This window comes from Alexandromys fortis, unplaced genomic scaffold (assembly GCF_014885135.2).
Source record: "Alexandromys fortis isolate MF-2015 unplaced genomic scaffold, M_Fortis_MF-2015_v1.1 scaffold_252, whole genome shotgun sequence".
NCBI lineage: Eukaryota > Metazoa > Chordata > Mammalia > Rodentia > Cricetidae > Alexandromys > Alexandromys fortis.
Window position 1 is genome coordinate 1136766 of NW_026068127.1, and position 21645 is coordinate 1158410.

The 21645-nt window shown below is 45.0% G+C and overlaps 1 protein-coding gene across 3 annotated transcripts in view; it reads right to left on the reverse strand.

The window, feature by feature from the left end:
- The window catches only part of Dtnb (dystrobrevin beta), a 202399-nt gene that overhangs the window by 49698 nt on the left and 131056 nt on the right, over nucleotides 1–21645 (reverse strand). For all 3 annotated transcript variants that reach the window (XR_007589235.1, XR_007589234.1, XM_050125874.1), the window contains exon 10: nucleotides 14707–14784. Coding sequence is in view for 1 of the 3 variants with exons in the window: in XM_050125874.1 (XP_049981831.1) it covers nucleotides 14707–14784 (78 nt within the window). In the remaining 2 variants the exon portion in view is untranslated. The remainder of the gene's footprint in view (nucleotides 1–14706; nucleotides 14785–21645) is intronic.

Genomic DNA, 21645 nt, shown 5'->3' on the forward strand with positions numbered 1-21645 from the left:
TCATTGGCTGTCTTCTGTAGGGTTTGTTTTTCTAGTCTCTGGAATTACATCTAGATACCTTGTGGAATATCCACATACTTGGTTTCATTGGCTGTCTTCTGTAGGGTTTGTTTTTCTAGTCTCTGGAATTACATCTAGATACCTTGTGGAATATCCACATACTTGGTTTCATTGGCTGTCTTCTGTAGGGTTTGTTTTTCTAGTCTCTGGAATTACATCTAGATACCTTGTGGAATATCCACATACTTGGTTTCATTGGCTGTCTTCTGTAGGGTTTGTTTTTCTAGTCTCTGGAATTACATCTAGATGATTGAGTTTTTATTCTTGTTGGTTGTTCTTCAGCAACATTCAAGATGACCTCTATCACAGACTTATGGATGATATTATTGGCCATACTGCTCCGTTGTCACGTACCCCCTACAGCCCCTACAATCCTTTCATTTTATTCTTTCTGTATGTGTGTATGTATATGCGCGTGTGCGTGTGTGTATGTGTATCAAGGTCTGACTATGTAGCCCCGACTTTCCTATAACTCAATACATAGACTAAATTGGCCTTGAACTCAGAGATTCACCTGCCTCTGCCTCCCAAGTGCTGGAATTACAAGTGTGCACTACCAAACCTGAATGTTTCTAGCATTTAAAAAATATTTCTATTTTTAATTATGTATAAGTGTGTACTTGTGTAAGCATGAATTTGTGTTGCCTTGGAGGCTGAAAGAGGGAAGGAATCTCCTGGAGCTGGAGTTACAGGCAATTGTTAGCTGACCAATGTGGGCTAGTTGGTCTATAAATCCCCAGGGGATTCTTCTGGCTTCTTCTGTCTCTGCCTCTGATCATGGAGTAGATGTGCTGGGATTACAAATATGCACCATTCTATCTGGCTTCTTCATGGATCCCAGGGATGCTTGCACAGCAAGTACTTTTGTCTACTGAGCCATCTTTTTGGCCCTGAATTTCTTCTCTCTCTCTCTTTTTTAAAGCATGTGATGGACTCAATGAAAAAGTGTCCCCCATCACCCCCTGCATGGTCTCAAGCCTTTGAACACTTGGTCCCTGGTTGGTGGCGATGTTTGGTGAGGTTTAGGTGCTGCAATTGAAGAAAGTATGTCACAGGGACAGACTTTACCATCAAAACCCTCTCACCACTTCAGGTTGCTCTCTCTGCTCCGTGCCTGCATTTGCAGATAGGGGCTCTCAGCTTTGTGTGCCTGCTGCCATGCCTGCTGCTGGCTGCTATGCCTCCTGGCCATGGAGGATTCCTAACCCTCTGAAAAGATAAGCCCAAACCTCTTCCATGATCAAACACCTGGGCCACAGTGCTATCATAGCAACAGAAAAGTGGCTCATTCGATGTACGTGTACATGTGTTTGGGGGAGTGGGCACACATGCATCCTGGCATGTGTATGCCATCAGAGGACAACCGTCATGACTTGGTTCTCTCTTTCCACCATGTGGTATGGTGGCCTGAACCTTTACGTGTTGAGCCATCTAAATGGCTCCACGTCTTGAGAAGTGGTCTCATAGACCTCATTTTGTTCTCAAACTTGGTATGTGGCTGAAGCTGGTGTTGATCTCTTTTTTTCCCTGTGAGGGTTTATTTCTCTGTGTAACTGTGGCTGTCCTAGAACTCCCTATATAGACCAGGCTGGCCTTGAACTCAGAGATCAGCTTGCCTCTGCCTCCCAAGTGCTGGGATTAAAGGAGTGTGCTACCATGCTGGTGTTGAACTCACGATCATTCTGCCTTCATGTCCCAAATGCTGGGATTACAAGCATGTGCCAAACACATTCAGGCAGGCATAATTACTTCTTCAGACTAATTAATCACTGACAGCAACTGAATCAGCTTCTGTTCCAGTGGAGGAGGTGGAGAATAATCGTTTTTAAAGAATCACTCATTTTGTGCATGCACATACATGTGTAGGCAAGGGTGCCATGGTGAGTGTGGAGGTCACGGGTCAGCTTAGTGACATTGGTTCTCTCCTCTCACCATGTGGGTTCTGAGGACGGAACTCAGGTCCTCAGGCTTGGCTGCAAGCACCTTGACTCACTGAGCCATCTCAGCAGCCATGAGTAATAATTTTGCAGTATAAGCAAATGGTAATGATAATACCGTGCAGAAAGTGGATTGTGAATTGGATGGAGAGTTTTAGATTTTTAGGTTAGATGGCGACATTATGGCAAACTTTAAACAATGAGGTCAGTCTTGCAACTCTTCGGTTTCTATTCAAAGTGCTAGACATTCGGGGAACTGACCTCCAAAGAAGGCTAAAAGCATCAAGTGACCTCTAATGCTCTGGTGGACCATTATTCTCTAATACTGTCTGCCTGAGTGGAAGCCGTCCTCCCAATTACTAAGGACCAGCTGCTCTGCTGAAAATGTCTACTGTACTCTCGGTTTGAAGGCGCTCAAACATTCAGCCATACCCCTCTGTCCCATTACCAGGCCCATGGGCGTGCTGAAGAGAAGTAATAAGAGTCATCTCCATATTTGAGATTCTAAATAATTTCACAGGGGTCAAATTTTGTACCTTTGATTTCCCCCCTTGCAATAATCAGAAGATACTATTAACAACACAGATGTGAAGGCCTCCGAAACCTGCTGTAATTGGAGGTCATTATCTCCTGTGCTGAATTCAGTAATGAACTACGACAGACTGATTTCCAAAGAGCTGTTTCTGGTCTGTGATACTGCACAGTCTAATAAGAGCAGTCTGTCTTTAGAAATACACTTTATCGCTTCAACATCCTTGTTCCAAATTCATGAAGTTAAAGAGCCTGCTTGTCTCAAAAGGCCAGAGAGTGAGTATCTTAGGCTTTGGAGGCCACGGGATTTTTGCTAGAACTGTTTGGTTGCCGCCAAGGAGGAAAGCAGCCACAGACAACATGTAGTCAAACAGACACAGTTGTGTGGCAACAAAGGTTTACTTACAAAACCAGGCTGCTACCTGCAGGGTGCAGCTCGCAGTTTATTTGGCAGCTGAAAAGCAGTCTGAGGCCAGACACCTCTCACTCATTATGCCAGCACCTCTGCAGGGCTCGGGAGTCTTTGTTTCAAATTTGGGTCAATATTAGCAACCAAAGAAGCCTAGAGCCACACTGACTGGCTTGACTAGGATGTTTAAACCTACTTTCACTGTGAATATGTTCCAGAGTCCCCAGTCCCTAGGACACTATGATATGGGAGAGAGACTAAGGACAGCAGTCACACTCTTCCATGGTGACACAATCCAGGGAAGAGAAGCTTCGGGATGAGCATGCTCTATGTCCAGGGAATCCTCTCCTGCCATGGGCCAACTGCAAGGGGCTCCCAACCTAACAGGGTCAGCTCAGGATACAACATACTGTCTGTATTGTTCCTGCCAGGCCTGAGGTTGTAAATATGGCCACACAGGTCTCAGGTGCTTTTCAATTTGGTCCAAGTTTGACGGGAATGCGGTAACACAGACTAGACAACGCCCTACAAGATGAATGAAGGACAAAGAGGCACATGAACTAACTGGCCTTTGTGGTTGAACCAGAAGTCAAAATAACAGTAAGAGAGCCAATATTTAGGAAATATGGCAATAATAACAAGCTAAGTCAGAAGTCAAACGCAACCCAGTTAGATGGCTCAGCAGGTAAAGGCTACCAAGCCTGATACTAGAATTTGATCCCCAGGACCCACACGACAGTGGGAGAAAACCAACTCCCATGAGCTGTCCTTAGACCTGAAAATGCCTCTCTTTCCCCAGTACATAAAAACATAATACAAGTTATTATTTTAGGGGGTAGGGTTTGATACAAACTCTCTTTATATACTCTTGGCTGATGTGGAACACTACCTATAGATCAGACTGGCCTCAAACTCATGGAGATCTATCTGCCTCTGCCCCCTGAGTGCTGGGGTTAAAGGTGTGTGCCTCCACACCTGGCTAAAAACATAATACAGATTTTAAAAGTGCATATCAAATAAAATTTTTGTTTGGTTCTTGCTATGTAGCTCTCATTGTCCTGGAATTCACTCTGTAGACCAGGCTGGCCTCAAATTCACAGAGATCTGTCTGTTTCTGTCTCCTAAGTGCTGGAATTAAAGGCCTTTGCCACTATGCCCAGCTTTAAATAAACAAATAAATAAACGAATGAAATGAAAAGCAAAGCAGCCACTGATATGTACACTTAATTGGTGAACTAAATTATATTTAAATTTTAACTCACTAAAGGGTAAAAGAGTGATGTGGTCTCTTCCTCCCTTCCTTCCCCAGGCCCTAAGTCCCTGTGGTTCTCCTGTCCCTGGTGTTCTGGGGTTCTTCGGGTCTCTGCTTGGCACATCCTGCTGCTCCCGTTAGTGATTCTACATCTTAATTCCCAACCGCATCACTCTGACGGCTTGCTGGAGCAGAGCAGAAAATAGCTTAGTGGAGCTACTATTCACTGAGACTAGGTGCTCAGGAGGAACAGGTTTGAGAGGGAAGGTTAGCTCGGGTACACACATAGGGAGTTTGAGATATTTCTGAGTAGACCTCAGGAAAATGATGTGGCTGGGAATTAAGACGTGGTTTCACTAACGGGAGCAGCAGGATGAGCAAAGCAGAGACCCGAAGAACCCCAGAACACCAGGGACAGGAGAACCACAGGGACTTAGGGCCTGGGGCAGGAAGGGAGAAACAGACCAAACTCTAGTTATACTATATACTAGATATAGTTATATCTAGCATGTAAGAAAAAAAAATGCAATGCCTCTGAAATCTTGTTATTGTTTACAAGTCTAGGAAGGGAAAAGACTGGTCAGGCGGAACAAGGCACTGAAAAGAAGGCGTGCCATGCAGCTCTATTAGCAGTGCAATCTAACAAGCTCAGCCAGTGAAACCAGCTGATTCCAACAGCAAATCAGAAGACAATTCTCTGGCTCCTTCTTGCACTCAAATTCAGAGAAATGTTAGCATTTTGTTACAGCAGGAGAAACCTGGCCCCTGTCAAAGGGGCTGGAAGCCATCCAGGGAGAGTCTAATTAAAACACAAACACTCAGGGGCTGGGGGGGGGGGGATGACTCTGCAGTTAAGAACATCTGCTGCTTTTGTAGAGGACCCTCGTCCAGTTCTTCGCACTCACATAGGGCTTACAGCATTTCTGTAACCCCAGTTCTAGTACATTTGACACCATCGTCTCCTCTGCAGGCATTAGGCACATGTGTGGTTTACACACATGTTGGCAAAACACTCACACACGCAAAATTTAAAAAAAGGAAACAGAAAAACCCATACCAAATATCCAGAATACCCAATGACTTCAACATGAAAGCCCTCTGGAAATGGGGACAGGATAGGGACACACACTAAAAGCAGTAGTATAGAGTTCCGGTAGGAGGCAGTAGCTGTAGATCAACCCTGGACAAGGGACATCCCTCTATGGCAAAATGTATAATGAGCACATTCATCAGCGTGCAGCCAGCAGTCGTTTCCAGATGCTGGGACTCCAAGCTCTATAAGGCAAAAAATGCCCCTCTCGTCTATGACACTTTAGGTAGTCCTGTGGGCAAATCAAGCTTCCTTTTTCCCGTCACTGCATCAGTGTGGGAGCTGATGTCCCTGCCTGGATTATCTTTTCTCTTTCTTTCAGATTCATTTTTATTTTGTGCAGAGAGAGTGTATAAGGTACATGTGCATGTGTGTGGATACACATACCTGTGGTACGCATGTGTGTGTGCATGTGTATGAGTGGGTAGGTACACACAGCTGCGGTGTGCGTGTGGGTGGGTACACATACTTGCGCTGTGCGTGCGTGCGTGCATGTGTGCGTGTGGGTGGGTACACATACTTGCGCTGTGCGTGCGTGCGTGCGTGCATGTGGGTGTGAGTGGGTAGGTATACACAGCTGCGGTGTGCGTGTGTGCATGTGTGCGTGTGTGCATGTGGGTGTGAGTGGGTACACACAGCTGCGGTGTGCGTGTGGGTGGGTACACACAGCTGCGGTGTGCGTGCGTGTGTGCATGTGTGCGTGTGGGTGGGTACACATACTTGCGCTGTGTGTGCGTGCGTGCGTGCATGCATGTGGAGGCTGCAGGAAGCTGTCTGGTGCCTTGCCTTACTAGTCTCTATTTTCTGCCTTATTCCTCTGAGACAGTCTCCTACTGAAAGCTGGTAGCCCAACTGATCCTCCTGTATTCACCCCCGTTCCCAACAACACTGGCGTTACACACAGCCACACCTGGATTTTTAACGTGGCTGCTAGGATTCTAACTTAGGTCCTCATGCTGTACAGCAAGGGCTGCTCCACACCAAGCCATCTCCCCAACCTTGATCTCTTCTTAAAGGCCCAAACATGTAGAAAGGCGAAAGGAGTTAGAGAAAGACATCTTGATTCACTGCCTCTGGGTCCTTACTGCAATACAAGCTAAAGAGGGAAAATGATACTGTCCAATAAGAACCCGCGGAGAAAGACATGGACCAGATGACCTGCCAGGTCCTCTGCAAATCGTCTGCACCAGCCAGGTGACAGAGGATGACTTCTCAGAGTCCTGTCGACACCACTCACCGTCACTGATGGAACGGTGAGGTGCTGTTATCTCAGAGAGCCTCACACTGACTTCACCTCACACTGACCACAACAAAAGAAAAAGAAGCAAAAACATATCTACTTTCTTTTCCATATGGATCAGCCATACGCAGGTTTTTACCCACTAATTAATTAAAATGAAATTAAAGCCATCTCCTATGTCATATTAGCCACATTTTAACTTCTTAATAGCCATATGTGACTAGTGGCTGCTATACAGTTAGCACGAAAGATGGGAGTATGGCTAGCATGGGGATGGTATTATAATAAACTGGAGAAAACTTGCAACTGCAAGGCTTTTTTTTACAATGGTAACACCATCAGACTCAAGTTTCAAAAAAAAAAAAAATCCCTCTGATTGCACAGAAATAACTAAGTTGAGGCCAAGATGGGGAAACAAGTCTCATGAAAAGATAAATGGGACCACAGCCCTGACTCACTCTAAATAAGCTTCACTACTGATAGAGTTAAAGCAAGCTGGGATGTTTTGATACTTTGCTATTGAAAATAATCCTAATACTCAATAGGCAGAGGCAGTGGATCTCTGTGAGTTCGAAGTCAGCCTGGTCTACAAAGCAAGTTCCAGGACAGCTAGGGCTACACAGAGAAACCCTGTCTCAGAAACACTGCCCCCTCCCCCCCAAAAGAAAATGCTAACACATCTCTGGGTAAGCACTGTGAGCCTGAGCTGGGGGGGCGGGGAGGGCTCAGCACTGCCACAGGATCCTCCTTTGGTGTGCAAAGCCGAGGAATAGCACAGACGCCTGCCCAAGAGCAGCAACCCCGAGGCCGCTCCTTAGGAGGAGACAAGGAAAAAGTGAGCACAAAGCCTACAGGGCACATAAAACTGTGTAAAATGTGCGTGTGTGTGGCAGGGAGCGGGGACTGAGAATGTAGTCAGTTTGTAGAGCACTCATGTAATATCTAGGAAGCCCTGGCTGGCTTCACACCCTAGCCCCCCGTAAACTGAGCATGAAGATGCTTAACTGTATTCTCAGTGCTTGGATGGGGGAAGCCGGAGTTCAATATCATTCCCAGATATGTAGTTAGGGGCCAGCTTGAGCCACATGAGATTATCTCAAAAAATGAAACCAACCAATGAATGAAAAAGAAATCACAGTGGGGTGGGGTGGAAGGGAGAGCTCACATGTATATTAGAGGAAGGCAGAGACAGAGTGTCGAGGCAGGGAGAAAACTGTGTGTGTGTAGCTTCTAGGGGTCTTCGCTAGCTCTAAGCATTTGCATGCCCTTTGCTGGTAGATGGGAGAATTAGGCATTAAGAACACAGGCAGCTCTAACGCAACAGAAACTCACTGGCCTCTTGCCCAAGTCCCCTGCTGTGTTTGACCACAGTTACCTTAATGAAAGCCAGGAAGGAACCCAGAACGCTATCTTTCCTCTTCCTTGGCCGCCCAATACACAAAATCTCCAGAGCCCATCATCCACACCCTCCCTTTTGGTTTGAATTTAACAATGAGCAGTTTCCCACCCCAGTTCCTTTCCCACTGTGCTGCCATGACCTGTTCAGATGTGATGTTACCCTCAGTCCAACAAGAGGAGGAAGGACCTGCTACTAAGTTTTCAATGCTATGTTTGCAACTGTCTGCCAGGAAACACCAAAGATTTCTGTTTGTACCAGTCTGAGTTAGAATTGGTAAAAAGTCCACCTTAAATCTTAAATGGAAATGGAATCTAATCCCAACCCAGAAGAGGCTGAGAACTGGCAGACTGCCCAGGCCCAGGACGGCTTTGGGTGCCTGCCAACACTGAGGGCCCTGCCATTTCTTCCGATAATGTGTTAATTTTTAATTACCATGCTTTTCCATCTTTCAAAAGAAGACTGGAGAAAAGAAAAACATAATTCCTGTGTTGACTTGGAGGGCTTCTCATGAAGAACGCAACCAGCCAGTTGTTTCCTGAACTCTTCACCAGTTTTTGCTTTTTAATCAGACTCGATTTCCTCTTTTTACAGATAGGAAGCCACTGGGTGGGCCGAGGTCACATGTGTGGCTACTTTCTCCGTTAGCCAGTCTCACTTTGCCTCCGCTCTCAGTTTCTCCCGCATCTCTGTTGTTCTCCATCAAAAACGCCAGCAGACTGTGGTTTTCACTGTTCTGCAGGACTCTGGATGACTCGGTCAGCTCTCCCCAATCAGAGAGCCATCTTGGCGCTCCCACAGTGCAGCCCCCTTTAAACTTCCCACAGTCTGGAAAAGATCTCACACTGTGGTGCTTTCTGGTATTGAAAAACTTTTCTCTCGGGGCTGGAGAGATGGCTCAGCAGTTAAGAGCACTGGCTGCTCTTCCAGAGGTCCTGAGTTCAATTCCCAGCAACCACATGGTGGCTCACAACCATCTGTACTGAGATCTGGCACCCTCCTCTGGCATGTGGGCATACATGGAGGCAGAATGTTGTATATATAATAAATAAATAAATAAACCTTAAAAAAAAAAAAAAGAAAAACTTTTCTCTCCTGTAAAGGATATGCCAAAGTAAGAAAGGTCTAAGTGATACCTTGCTCTCACCCAGGATTCCTAGCAAATGGTAGGTGTACTGACATTCTTCAAGAATTTCCCTATTGCCCCAGACTGGAGGTCAAACCCAGGGCCCCATACAGGCTGGTCAAATGCGCTACCACTGAGCTGCACCTCTGGTCCTGTTCTCATTGTCTCTAGTCTGCTCGTTCAAAACCACTCATTCATTTGCTTGGCTTCTTCTAAAATCTGATTGCTATTTCTTCTTCTTATAGCTTTCTTCTCTTTGAAGTTCTGATCTATCTGTTTTGAGACAGGGACTCTCTAATGTATAGCTCTGGCTGGCCTGGAATTCTCTAGGAGAGATCTGCCTGCCTCTACCTTGCGAGCACTAGGATGGAAGACTTGCTTCACCATATCTGGCTCTGTAGTATTTGGTGGTGTTTCAGAAAGAACTTGACTTAATATACCATGTTATCTGTCAGCTTCTGTTTCTAATATGCAGCCATCATATTTGCAGATCTTTGGTTTTTTTGTTGTTGTTGTTTTATTTTGTTTGAAACTGGCCTTAAACTTCCAGTCCTCCTGCCTTTGCCTCTTGAGTGCTAGGACAACGGGCATGTGTAGGAGGAGGGCCTGGGCATGTAGAAGCACGCTCAGTCTCTATGCAGACCTTAATCTCCGTGCGAGTATTTAACTGCATCATTTAGGGAAAAAGGAGTGCACTATTTGGTACATGGCTCAAAGGACTGAAAAGTAACAAAAGACACTAAGACCTGATGTGGACCAATGGCTTCAACCTGGATTTCCTCAACCTGGTACTTTCCACAGGAGGCAGAAAGGGCCCAGGAAAGAAAGGCGTGGTCGCACAGAGAGCTGCCATATGGAAGGAAAATCCTGGGAGCAGAAGCATGTCTGAGAAGGTGTGTGTGGGCGTGCACAATGTGTTCACATATGAACATAGCTATGTGCTAGGTAGCAACCTTCATTGTTTCCTGTCCCAGGACCTTGTCCTTCCTCGACAACATGGTCTTATTACTGAGAGAGGGAGAAATTCTCCTGTGCATGTTTTGATGATGCACGGCCTATCACACATGTCCAGGGCAGGCAGTAACACAATCTAGGCCTCAGGGATCCCTTTTGGACTTTTAAATCACAGGGTAGAAAAGCGTAGTCCCTGGAGGGCCCTGGCTGTCGTGTGCACTGGAACTCCCAGCAGTATTGGGAGTATCTGTTCCAATGGGGATATATATATGTCTATCTGCTAACAATAGGAAAGTGTTGGCAGCCTATGAGAGAAGGAGGTAAATAATAGGTAGTGCCCTCTGCCAGTGATCAATGTACATACAGAGCAGCCCTCCCTCTCTACCTGTGCCTGTGCTTTGTGGGTCTGTAACTAGTAAAGTTAGGTTTGAATGCCTGAGAGTTGCTTAGTGTTGTGGTGTAATGCTTGTATTCCTAGCAACTGGGAGGCAGAGACAGATGTTCAGGTGTGAGGCTAATCTAGGTACAGTGTGAGACCTGTTTCAAAAACAAAACAAAACAAAAAACAATAAACAATAAGACCCTGGAAATACAAGAACTATAAGAAATATAAAACTGTAACTCATACATTAACCAACCACATGTACAAAACAAAGTTTCATATTGGCAGTTTTTGTTACTGTATAGTTAAATGAAATTTCCACAGAACTGTAAACAGAGAAACATTCACAAATAACTAATGCTGAAACTTTAAAAGACATTTGAAATAAAATACCAATTTTGTTTTCCATATCTATCTGGGTATCAGGGTGAGAGCTGTACAAAGCTCAATCTGCATTCTGAGCCTTGAAGAAAAGGAAGGCTGGGGCACAAAAGGGTGGAGAGTAGACAGTGAAGGGGAGATCAAACTTGTTCTTTTTTTAAGTTTTCAAAGTCTTTCAAACTGTTTTAAAATGTGTCATTCTAATGAATACAAAGAAAATAAGTTGAAAGAAACTATTTAGTTGAAGACAAAAAGATAAAATTACTTTTTAGCTATAGAAATACCCATAGAGTTTTTTTTTAAGTTTATTTATTGTGTGCCTGTGTGCACGTAAGTATACACGTGTCTTGTGTGTACATAAGGGCAGGTGTGGCTGGGTGGAGGTGTTGTGCTCGCCTTTAATCCCTGCACTCGGAGGAAGAGGCAGGTGGGTGTCTGTGAGCTCAAGGCCAGCCTGGTCTACTGAGCAGTTCCAGGAGAGTCCGGACCACTCAGAGGAACCCTGTGTCAAAAAAACAAACAAATAAAAAGAGCAAGTGTGCGCGTGTGTTGGCTTGAGCACAGGCTGGGAGACTGCACCAGGAATTCTCCTCCATCACTCTCTCCCCTTAACCTGGAGCTTGGGTTTCTGAGCTAGGCTAGAAGACAGCAAGCTCCAGAGAGCCTTGAGGGGTACTGTCTCCACCCCTCAGTGTTCAATCACAGGTGTGCACAGGCCACCTGATCTGTGCTGAGATCCAAGCTCTGGTCCTCAGGATTTCGCAATAAGCATGCTTAACCACCAAGCCATCTCTTCAGCTCCCTCATTTGAGGATATTACAAAGAGCAAACACTTTGAATAGAAACTTCCAGAAATAAAATTTGAGCCCCTCACAAGACAGCCAGCATTTTTTTTCATTTAGAAAGTCATCTGCATCTTTTATTTTTGGCTAATATAGCATTATTTTTGACACCTCTAGCCAAAACCATTCACATATGAATGTCTACTAGAAAAGGCAGAAGATGAAGCTACAGCTCTGTTGGATGTTTGAGGCCCTGGTTTTGGTCTTCAGGTCCACACAAGAGACGTGGAAGTGCAGGCACTCAAAAGATAGATCAAGGCCAGCCTAGAATACATGAAACTTTATCTCGAAAAAGTAAACTGATTAAAGAAAAGAAACCAAATTGCTTAAAATGTTCTATTTTTTAAATATTTATTTATTTACTTACTTACTTTTATGTACAAGTGCTCTGTCTGCACTACAGAAGAGGGCATCAGATCTCATTATAGATGGCTGTGAGCCACCATGTGGTTTTTGGGAATTGAACTCAGGGCCTCTGTAAAAGCAGTCACTGCTCTTAACCACTGAGCCATCTCTCCAGCCCCAGTGACTTCCTATTTAATTTATTTTTATTTGCAGTACACATTACTTGCCTGATCTGGTCTGACCTTTGTGCTGAGTTCCACAAGAAAACTGCTCATCTCTGGAGAGCTACACCCTCCTTCTGGGAATCCCTGCCCTGGTCGCACCAGACTCCATGTTGGGGAAGACATGCTGGGGTTCTTGGCTTTCACAGATTAGAAACACAGGACTGACTATACCACTCGAGAGCAGGAACAAAAAGAGCTGAGTCTTGAGGAAGTGAAATGCTACCTGCCACTTAGACTCCTTGGTTACCGGAAACACAAAATGTCACATGTCTGAACTACTGTTATCCAGGGGACATCTCACCATGTTCTGTGGACATATATAAAATCCCCCAGGATCCTAACGGTACAATGTCAGGGTAGGGCATCTTGTGCCCAAGTGGCTTCTTTTGCGCTGTGCTTCTCCAAGCTGCACAGCCCGCTGGTTGCCATGGATACACTGTGATATCTGCTCTACGACTAATTTCGCACAGACCAAGGTGCCAGCTGAAATGCTGACTTTTTAAATCTTAATCTGGAATATATTCTCCTGCCTGAACCAGCTCTAACAAAATGGAAGACATAATTTTAGGACTGACACTGATAACTGGGACTTGGGGGTAATAAAGCAAGCCTAAGCCTGTTTGTGACAGTGGCCATGGTTAATGTGGGTCCACAGTCCCTTCTGTCAATCTTCCCGAAGACCGGAAATCTGTCATAAAGACACTCTCTTTCTGATGACCTCTTGCAGCCGCACTCAGCCTGGGTCACCGCACTTCTTGCATTTATCCTGGCACTCCCTAACACTTGGAGCTCTCATGTACCATGATGATGGAGGGGAACAAAACTAGTAAACTAGGAGAATTCAGATGATGCAAACCCTTGATTAACAGGCGATGCTACTAAAGTTAACCTAAATTTCCAAGCTGAATTCTTCTACCAACCTGCCCTGTCTTCTAATTTTAAAGTGAGAGCATCCTCAATGGAGAGGGCAGGGTTTAAATGTTATGGACATATATAAGCTGAGGACAGGCAACTCTTGGTCCTTGGTCCAGTTGCTCTTGGTCTTTACAAATGAGGCCATCATTTGTAACCTATTCTCTGTCTTTCTCACTGGGCCTCTTACCCCAATTACCTCTAAAATAATAAAAGCAGTTTATTAAATTCTCACATAAACCCCCACAAGGCAAATGTCATCACTGACCCCACAGATTAAAGAACTGAAACATGTCAGGCAACACCTGGATCCAAATGCAGTAAGTTCGACTTAAAACAGCGCCGCACACCACCTTCTACATGGCTCTGCTTACACCGCAAGGCTGTCTCTCTCCCGGAAGTGCTCTGAGGAGGCAGTGGGCAGTGCTCTTACCTGGTCCATCCAGGTCCTGAGTCTCCACACAGACAGAGCTGTCTCACCAGGTCACTGATTTCCTCGCCTTTGAGTCCTGTTTCTAGGGTAGCCCTGCTGTTAGCTCCTTGGCTTCCTGCTAAGGCTACTCTCCAAATTGGTTTGATGACAAAAATCACCTGAGGAACTTGCTAAACAGACAGCCTCTCCCGGTCCTATTCTCGGAGACTCTGATTCATCGAGTCTGACATGGCCCCAGAAATGTGTATTTTTAACAAGTGCCCCAGGGGATTCTTCTCTTCTGCAGGTTTGAGAAACGCTGCTCTGGGAGTTTTAGCCAATGGGAACAACCACCACTGCCTTCGGGATTATGATTGAATCAAATTTTACCAGGAAGATCGCATTTCTATAGCTGCATTAATCCAAAGTGCTTAACACATATGGCACAAAGTGGTTCTGGTTTTTTTCAGGGAGGATGGGATCTCGTGCTGGGTGAATTGGGATGTCTGTCTGTGTGTTTTTTGTCTCCTTTTCAAGTGATGACTGTTGAAAGAATTCTTTAATGGCTGTGCCCGTGAGGGAGTTTCTGTATTTGCTCTGGTCATGGGACAGCTTAAATCAAATAGAAAGTATGTCATCCAATACAGTTCTTTTAAGTCTACCCATGAGAATTTTGAACAAGAGAAAATTAAATAAAAAGGAGAAAGGAGTTTATAGAGTTTTTTTCCTTGAAGGACCCTAAAGCAAATTTTTTATATAACTGAGACTGAAGGACTTGGGCTTTTCAACTTAAATGCTTATGAACCATGCACAGAATGATTTAGACTATTTTATAAGAGATTAATTTAATTTATAGACTGTAATCAGATGCAGAAATGATCTCTGATATTTACAAAATCAAATATAAAATTGTTGAAACTCATGACTAGCAAATTGTGCTTAGTGTTAGTAAAGACCTCAAACACGCCTAACGCACCAACACACTGCTTGCTGCTTGTCACAGGGCATTTCCACAGTGCACCTGTCAGAGCTGAGTCAGAAGAGGAGGGGAGGATAAGAACAGAAAATGATATTAAGAGACTGACTGTAAGTGGGGTTAAGAGCACCAGCCTTCCTGCCCAGTGGGACACTCAGCCCAAGCCTTGTTTCTGAGAGGGCAGTGGCATCAGGGACAGAAGTCTGTCTCCAGTTACAAGTTACAAGACATACCTACCTCTTGGTGGGAGTGGGCACTCCAGAGGACATGTGGCTAACCACGGTGTCGTTCATATTCGTCAGAGGACGAGGAGGACTGAAAGAAAAGATATTTACATTAGTAGTTACCAGGCCTGGAGGAAACAGAAGAGGAATGCAGCAAAGGAACGGCTATGGTCCTTAACACACCCAGGGCGACGGCTGTGGGCTCAGACAGATTCTTAAGGCTTACATACATCAACAAGATGGGCTCCCACTCAAAGGCCAAGTGCCAGAGCTGTAGCAAACCAGGGAGGCAACAGATTATGAAGACGTTACTTTGGAGAAGGGTGTATTGGCATATCCTGGGATTTCAGGGCAGCCTGGGCCAAAGGGAGCAGACTGCCTCACCTCCCAACACACACAGGGATAAGGCCTATTCAGAGCGGAACTGCTTGCTCCAGCCTCACAGTTTTCATACAAGAGAATAACAATCCTTTCACTTGCTTATTAGCTCATTCTTTTGGCGGGGGTGGCACCCTGGGAATTGAATCCCGTGCCTTGAATATCCTAGGCAAGTGCCCTATCAGCTGTCATCCCATTCTGACTTGGTTTTAGTTTTTTTTGTTTGTTTTTATGAGATAGAGTCTCATCATGGAGCCCAGGCTGACCTCAAAATGGAAATCCTTCTACCTTGGCAGTCTGAGTGGCTGGCATATGCCACCAAGTCAGTCCATGCCACTTACTCTTAATTAATTTTAATCTGTTTTTTTTCCTCTGTCTTTAAAAAAATTACCTGTGTGTGTCTATGTGTGTAGTATGGGTGTGGGCATAGGGTCTTTACCCATTGAGCCACCCTTCTAGTATTCATGTCTGGATTAAACACAGGTCACAGTGTCCACATACTACTTTCTCTGAGATTCAGTAAGTTACAGCTCATTGTTCAGCTACATTCAATTCGCAAGTGTGTTACCAAAATATTTATTTACTTTTATTTTTTCTGAGACAGGATGTCATGTAGCCCAGGCTGGCATCAAACTTGCTAGACTGCCTAGGGTGACTTTGAACTTGTCCTGATCACCTGCCCCTACCTCCCAACTGCTGGGGTGAGAGATGTGTGCCACCACACCAGACTCCAAAGTGTCTGATTCTTAAATACTAAACAAAAAGTAATATTCTGCTCATGCCTGGTATTATGTCCTGGTGAAGAGCCCATGGCTAGGGAGATCATAGGTCATATGGAGCACCTATTACTGTTGCTTTGCTAAATGGACATACTGTGGGCTGCCTTCTAAATACACCTATACCTAAAGAGCAACGCTTCCCTCAGCTTTGTCAGAGAAGCTTCTTTTGGCAATGGCCAGCAATTAATGGAAAAACTCCCACCTCAAAGTACTGAGAGTGGGTAACTGCTGAGAGCTGGGTCCTGAACTGGCATTGTATCACTCCACCCAAGGCTCCAGGAACATTGCAAAAGAGAGAGCAGATGAATCTGTGAGCCAGTGGACGGGGAAGAGTGCTGTGGACCTGTCTTCTGGGCATGAAACGGCTGGTTCACTCACAAGCTCATTGCAGCTGCGGTCTCCTGAACAAGACCTGCACAGAAGTAGACCTGTCAGCATTTTCTCGTGCATGGGAGAGGGGCCCAGGTTCATGAGGTTCCATTTTTTTTTGAGATACCACTGCGGCAGTTAGTGGCCGTTGGGAAGAGGGGTGTCACTGTCTTCAGTGGTATAGCCACTGATAAAGTTATTCAAGCTCCAGGAAGAAATATTCATTTAGTTGCTGGGTCCTCCTTGTCTCTGAGAGAGTAGCTTGCACACAATGGTTTGAAGACGCTACATTAACACAGCCCTGGTGACTGCGACGGCGCTGCTACTTTACAGGTTGCACACAGTACATTCATGCAAAGTTTCTGGGGAGTTAGCTCAGGGAGAGCCAGAGGGCTCAGAGGAAAAGGGAGATTTCTCTCTCCACCTACCATCCCTCCACACCTTCCTTAAACTAATTCCATTTCTGAGTAAGGAACCTTTAAAAAATAATTTCCCATTTAATGGGGGAAATTCAAAATGGAAAAGTGGATGCAGGAAGTAGATCTGGGGCAGAGTCAGGCCTCTGCATTTTTTGTTTGTTTGTTTGTGTAGGCAGGATCTCAGGAGATAGTCCAGGTTAGCCTCCTGCTTCACCCTTCCAAGTGCTGTGATCAAAGGCCCGAGTCACAGTGCTTGGCTTGGACTTGGCCTGATAACGTGCCTTCCCAGGCTAGACTTCAATTCTAAGCTATTCGTCTGCCTTCCTGTCTCCAGACAAACATCTAAACCTTCAAGCCTGTTAATGCTAATGGTTGCACTGAGTTATAATCAATTAATCAATTGCTTTAGGCTGACTAACGATGGGAGAGAATGGATAGATTAGCTTACTTTTAGTCCTAAATTTATACTTTGGCCTCTGGGTCCTTTAAATCAATTGTCCTCTGTGAAACAAGGAGCTAATTCCTATGGAGCAACCAAGTCAGAGGAGCAGCTGTTCACACTCTAGGGGCACCAGACACATGCCGGTCAGGGACAGAGCAGGCTTGGCTTCTCGGTGGATTATTACTAGTGACCCACTTCCCAAATGATGACATTTCATGTTGCTTTCAGAACCAATGTAGTTACCTGCTTTACTTCAATATTAAAGACACCACTGTATCCATTTTCCTGTTGACATTCTCAGAGGAAATAAATATAGTAGAAAAAAATTAATTTTTCGAACATGAGTACATGTGATAAAATGTCATGTCTTGTTTGGTCTGATGCCAGAAAAGTCTTCCTATCTCTTGGCAGCCAACTACTTATTAACTTTTCATACACAGAGAAACCTCTTCTCTAACGTGCAAAGCCAGAGACTCACGATTACATCACATTCTAGAAATTCTCATACCCTGCCCGCAAGACCACATCCTTTCTAGACATCTACCATGTACTAAAGAGACCACGTGCTTTACTGGCCAATGAAATCGGCACTTTCAAGGCTCAGGATGGTCTTTAGAATGGGGTCACTGCCAGAGCTGCAGCCCATTGAAGAAGCCAAAAGTACCAAAGAATTCTTAGAAAATACCTATTGGGGACTGGAGAAATGACTCAGTGGTTCAGAGCCCTGGCTGCTCTTCCAGAGGACCTGGGATCAATCCTAGCACCCACCAGGCCTGTAACTCCAGTTCGAGGATCTGACCCCCTCTTCTGGCCTCTGCAGGCACCAGGCATGCATGTGGTGTACAGACATACACACAGACAAAACAGATAAACACACACCATAAAAAATAATAGTTTCCTGTTTGCCAATAAGATACCCCCCCCCATGAACAGATAGAAGCAGATCAATGACATAGGTAAAAGATGAAGATAATTTGCTAGTATTAAAGAAGTTTTAAAAATGTTTGGAGTCTCTCCCTCTCCCTCTTTCTCTCTCTGTGGGGGAGGGGGAGGAAGAACACAGAGGTAGATGTATATACATGTGTACAAGTGTGCAAACATGTCCTGCTCTACCATGCTGTCCTTATTCCCTTGAGACAGGGTCCCTTACTGGACTTAGAGTTAGGCTGACAGACAGGAGCCCCAGAGGTGGATCCTCCTGCTCGCACCCTATAGTACTGGGGTTACAGGATCATGTGTCCTCACCAGCACAGCTTTTTATGTAGGTTCTGAGAGTTCAAACTCAGGTCTCAGATTTGTGCAGCAAGCATTCTTACTGTCATTTCCCAGCCCGGGTCTTTTTGACTTTTGTTTGTTTGGAGACAGTCTTGCTATGAAGCACAGGCCTTGCAATCATCCTGACCCAGGCTCCTTTTTGCTAGGAATTTGGGTGGAACCCAGGGCCCTGTGTATAATAGGCAAGTGCTCTATCACTGAACTACACCTATTACAGTTGTGGGTCACAGTGCCCAGTGCTTATCTATTTCTCTTGCTTTCCTTTTTCTTTTTTCTTTTTTCTTTTTTTTTTTTTTTTTTTTTTTTTTTTTTTTTTTTTTTTTTTTTTTTTTGGTTTTTCGAGGCAGGGTTTGGAGAACCCTGGCTATTCTGGAACTCACCCTGTAGACCAGGCTGGCCTTGAACTCATAGATCCACCTGTCTCTGCCTCCCTAGAGAGCTGGGATTAAGGCCTGTATCACCACCATCCCACTATTTGTTTTATTTTTTTATATGAATAATTGTTTGTGCACCACACATGGCCCTGGCACCTGAGGAGGTCAGAAGAGGGTGTTGGATCCTTTTAAACTAGAGCTATGGATGGTTGTGAGGCATCATGTGGGTGCTTGGCACCAAACCCAGGTCCCCTAGAAGAGGAACTGGTGCTCTTAACCACTGCACTGAGCATCTCTCCAGCTCCTTGCTGTCATTTGTTTGTTTGTTTTGAGACAGGATCTCACTATGTAGCAGGTTGTCCTAGAACTTGCTCTGTAGATCAGGCTAGCCTTAACTCACAGAAACTCAGAGACCTGCTGCCTCTGCCTTAGTGTTGGGGCTGCCTTTTTATTTCTTCTTCTTCTTCTTCTTCTTCTTCTTCTTCTTCTTCTTCTTCTTCTTCTTCTTCTTCTTCTTCTTCTTCTTCTTCTTCCTTTTTTTAAGATTTATTTATTTATTGTGTAAACAGTGTTCAGCCTCCTTGTATGCCTGTAGGCCATAAGAGGGCACCAGATCTCATTACAGATGGTTGTGAGCCACCATGTGGTTGCTGGGAATTGAACTCAGGACCTCCGGAAGATCAGTCAGTAATCTCCAGCCTCCGCCTTTTTTATTTATTTATTTATAACATTTATTTATTTATACAGTATCCTGCCTGTAGGCCAGAAGAGGGCACCAGATCTCATTACAGGTGGTTGTGAGTCACCATGTGGTTGCTGGGAATTGAACTCAGGACCTCTGGAAGAGCAGTCAGTGCTCTTAACCGCTGAGCCATCTCTCTAGCCCCCCACCTTTTTATTTATTAATTAAAGGATAAGAGGCACATTTCCTGAGTACATATTCATAAAAAATAAGATTCTTTATCGGAACAGTTAACTAGACATTTATGGTGACAGACGTGCAATGGCCATGCCAAGAAGAGCAGACACAGACACTGGGGAGTGGCAGAGGAAGATGGCAGCATGCTCCTGCCTGAAGCATCAAGGTGAAGTGATAGCACCAAGAGCCCCCCAGGAGCAGGAAAATCAGTAAGGCACCCTACGCAGGCAAGGCCACATGGCACATTGGGTTCAATATATTTGATTAGATCAAAAGCACTTAAAAGGGGGTAACAGAAAAGGTAGGTGAGGGCCAGGGCATGAAGGGTCTCTCACTACATCAGAAATTCTAAGTTCATAATAAGCCCCGAATGGTTTATTTCTGTTTGAGACAGTCTTCTATGTCACCCAGGTTGACTTCAAACTCATGAGCCTCTCTTCTGGGGCTCCTGAGGCTGGGACTTTAGGTGTGTAGCACTACGCCCAGCCTGTATTAAATATTTTCAAGCCAAAAAGTGATGTGATCACAGTGTTTTAATTTACTGGGTCTTGTTTATATTTTAAGATAGGCTCTCATGTAGCCCAGGTTAGCCTTAAATTCAGAGTAACCAGGGGCTGGAGAGATGGCTCGATGGGTAAGAGCACTTGCTCCTGCAGAGGACTATAGTCAGAGACTGCATGTTTGTTTCCAAACCACCCACACCCAAAATAATCACACAGAAACTATATTAGTTGCAACACTGTTTGGCCAGTTAGCCCAGGCTTCTTATTAACTAATTCTTATATCTTAATTTTTTTTCTTGGTTTTTCGAGACAGGGTTTCTCTGTAGCTTTGGTGCCTGTCCCAGAACTAGCTCTTGTAGACCAGGCTGGCCTCGAACTCCCAGAGATCCGCCTGCCTCTGCCTCCCGAGTGCTGGGATTAAAGGTGTGTGCCACCACCGCCCAGCCTCTTACATCTTAAATTAACCCATTTCTATTATTTTGTATTTTACCACAAGGCTTGTGGGATAAGGTTCCCAGGCGTCTGTTTCCTTCGGCAACTACATGGCATCTCTCTGACTCCACCTTCTTTTCTCCTCTATCTCTGCTTGGAATTCCTGCCTTGCCCTATTCTGTGCTGCCACAGGCCCAAAGCAGATTCTTTATTAACCAATGGTAATAAAACATATTCACAGCACACACAGGGGAATCCCACATCAGAGTACCTGAGTTCAGTTCTCAGCACCCACGTGGCAGCACACAATCATCCATAACTCCAGTTTTAGGGGATCTGACTGGCACAGCCATGCACACGGTGTATACACACATACATGCAGTTTACAATTATGGCTATGTTGCCCAAATATAGCTGGAATTTTAAAAGATAAGTGAAAACTGGATGCAGTGGTTCATGCCACTCGCGAGGCTGAGGCAGAATAACCTCAAGTTGGAGAAGAGCAGGCACTCCATTAGGTTTAAGGCTAGCCTGGGCTACAGAGTAAAATCCTATCTCAACAAATAAAAACAAAACAAAGACTCAAACAGGGCTGTAAGAGCAGCTTAGCTGACAGAATTGCTTACCCAGGATACATAGAGCCCCGGGTTTGATCTCCAGCAATGGACTGAAACACGTGAACAAACACCAAACAAGAAAGGGTATGGAGGTGCAAACTTATACAGCCAACGCTTAGAAGGTACCTTTGGCTACAGAACCAGTTTGGGTCAGACTCAGCCTGGAATACAGGGGATCCTGTCTTAAAAGGACAATAACACCTGCTGACTATTCCCCCCCTCTTTTCGGGGTTATGCACAGAAACCACTGGGCAGCTTTCTCTAAGGTAAGACACCCAGCCCTATATGATGTGGGAGTGTCATATATCAATCTGTTGATTTCATTGGTTAAGTAATAAAGAAACTGCTTGGCCTCATAGCTTAGAACATAGGTGGGTGGAGTAAACAGAACAGAATGCTGGGAGGAAGAGGAAGTGAGCTCAGAGGCCATGCTCCCCTCTCCCAG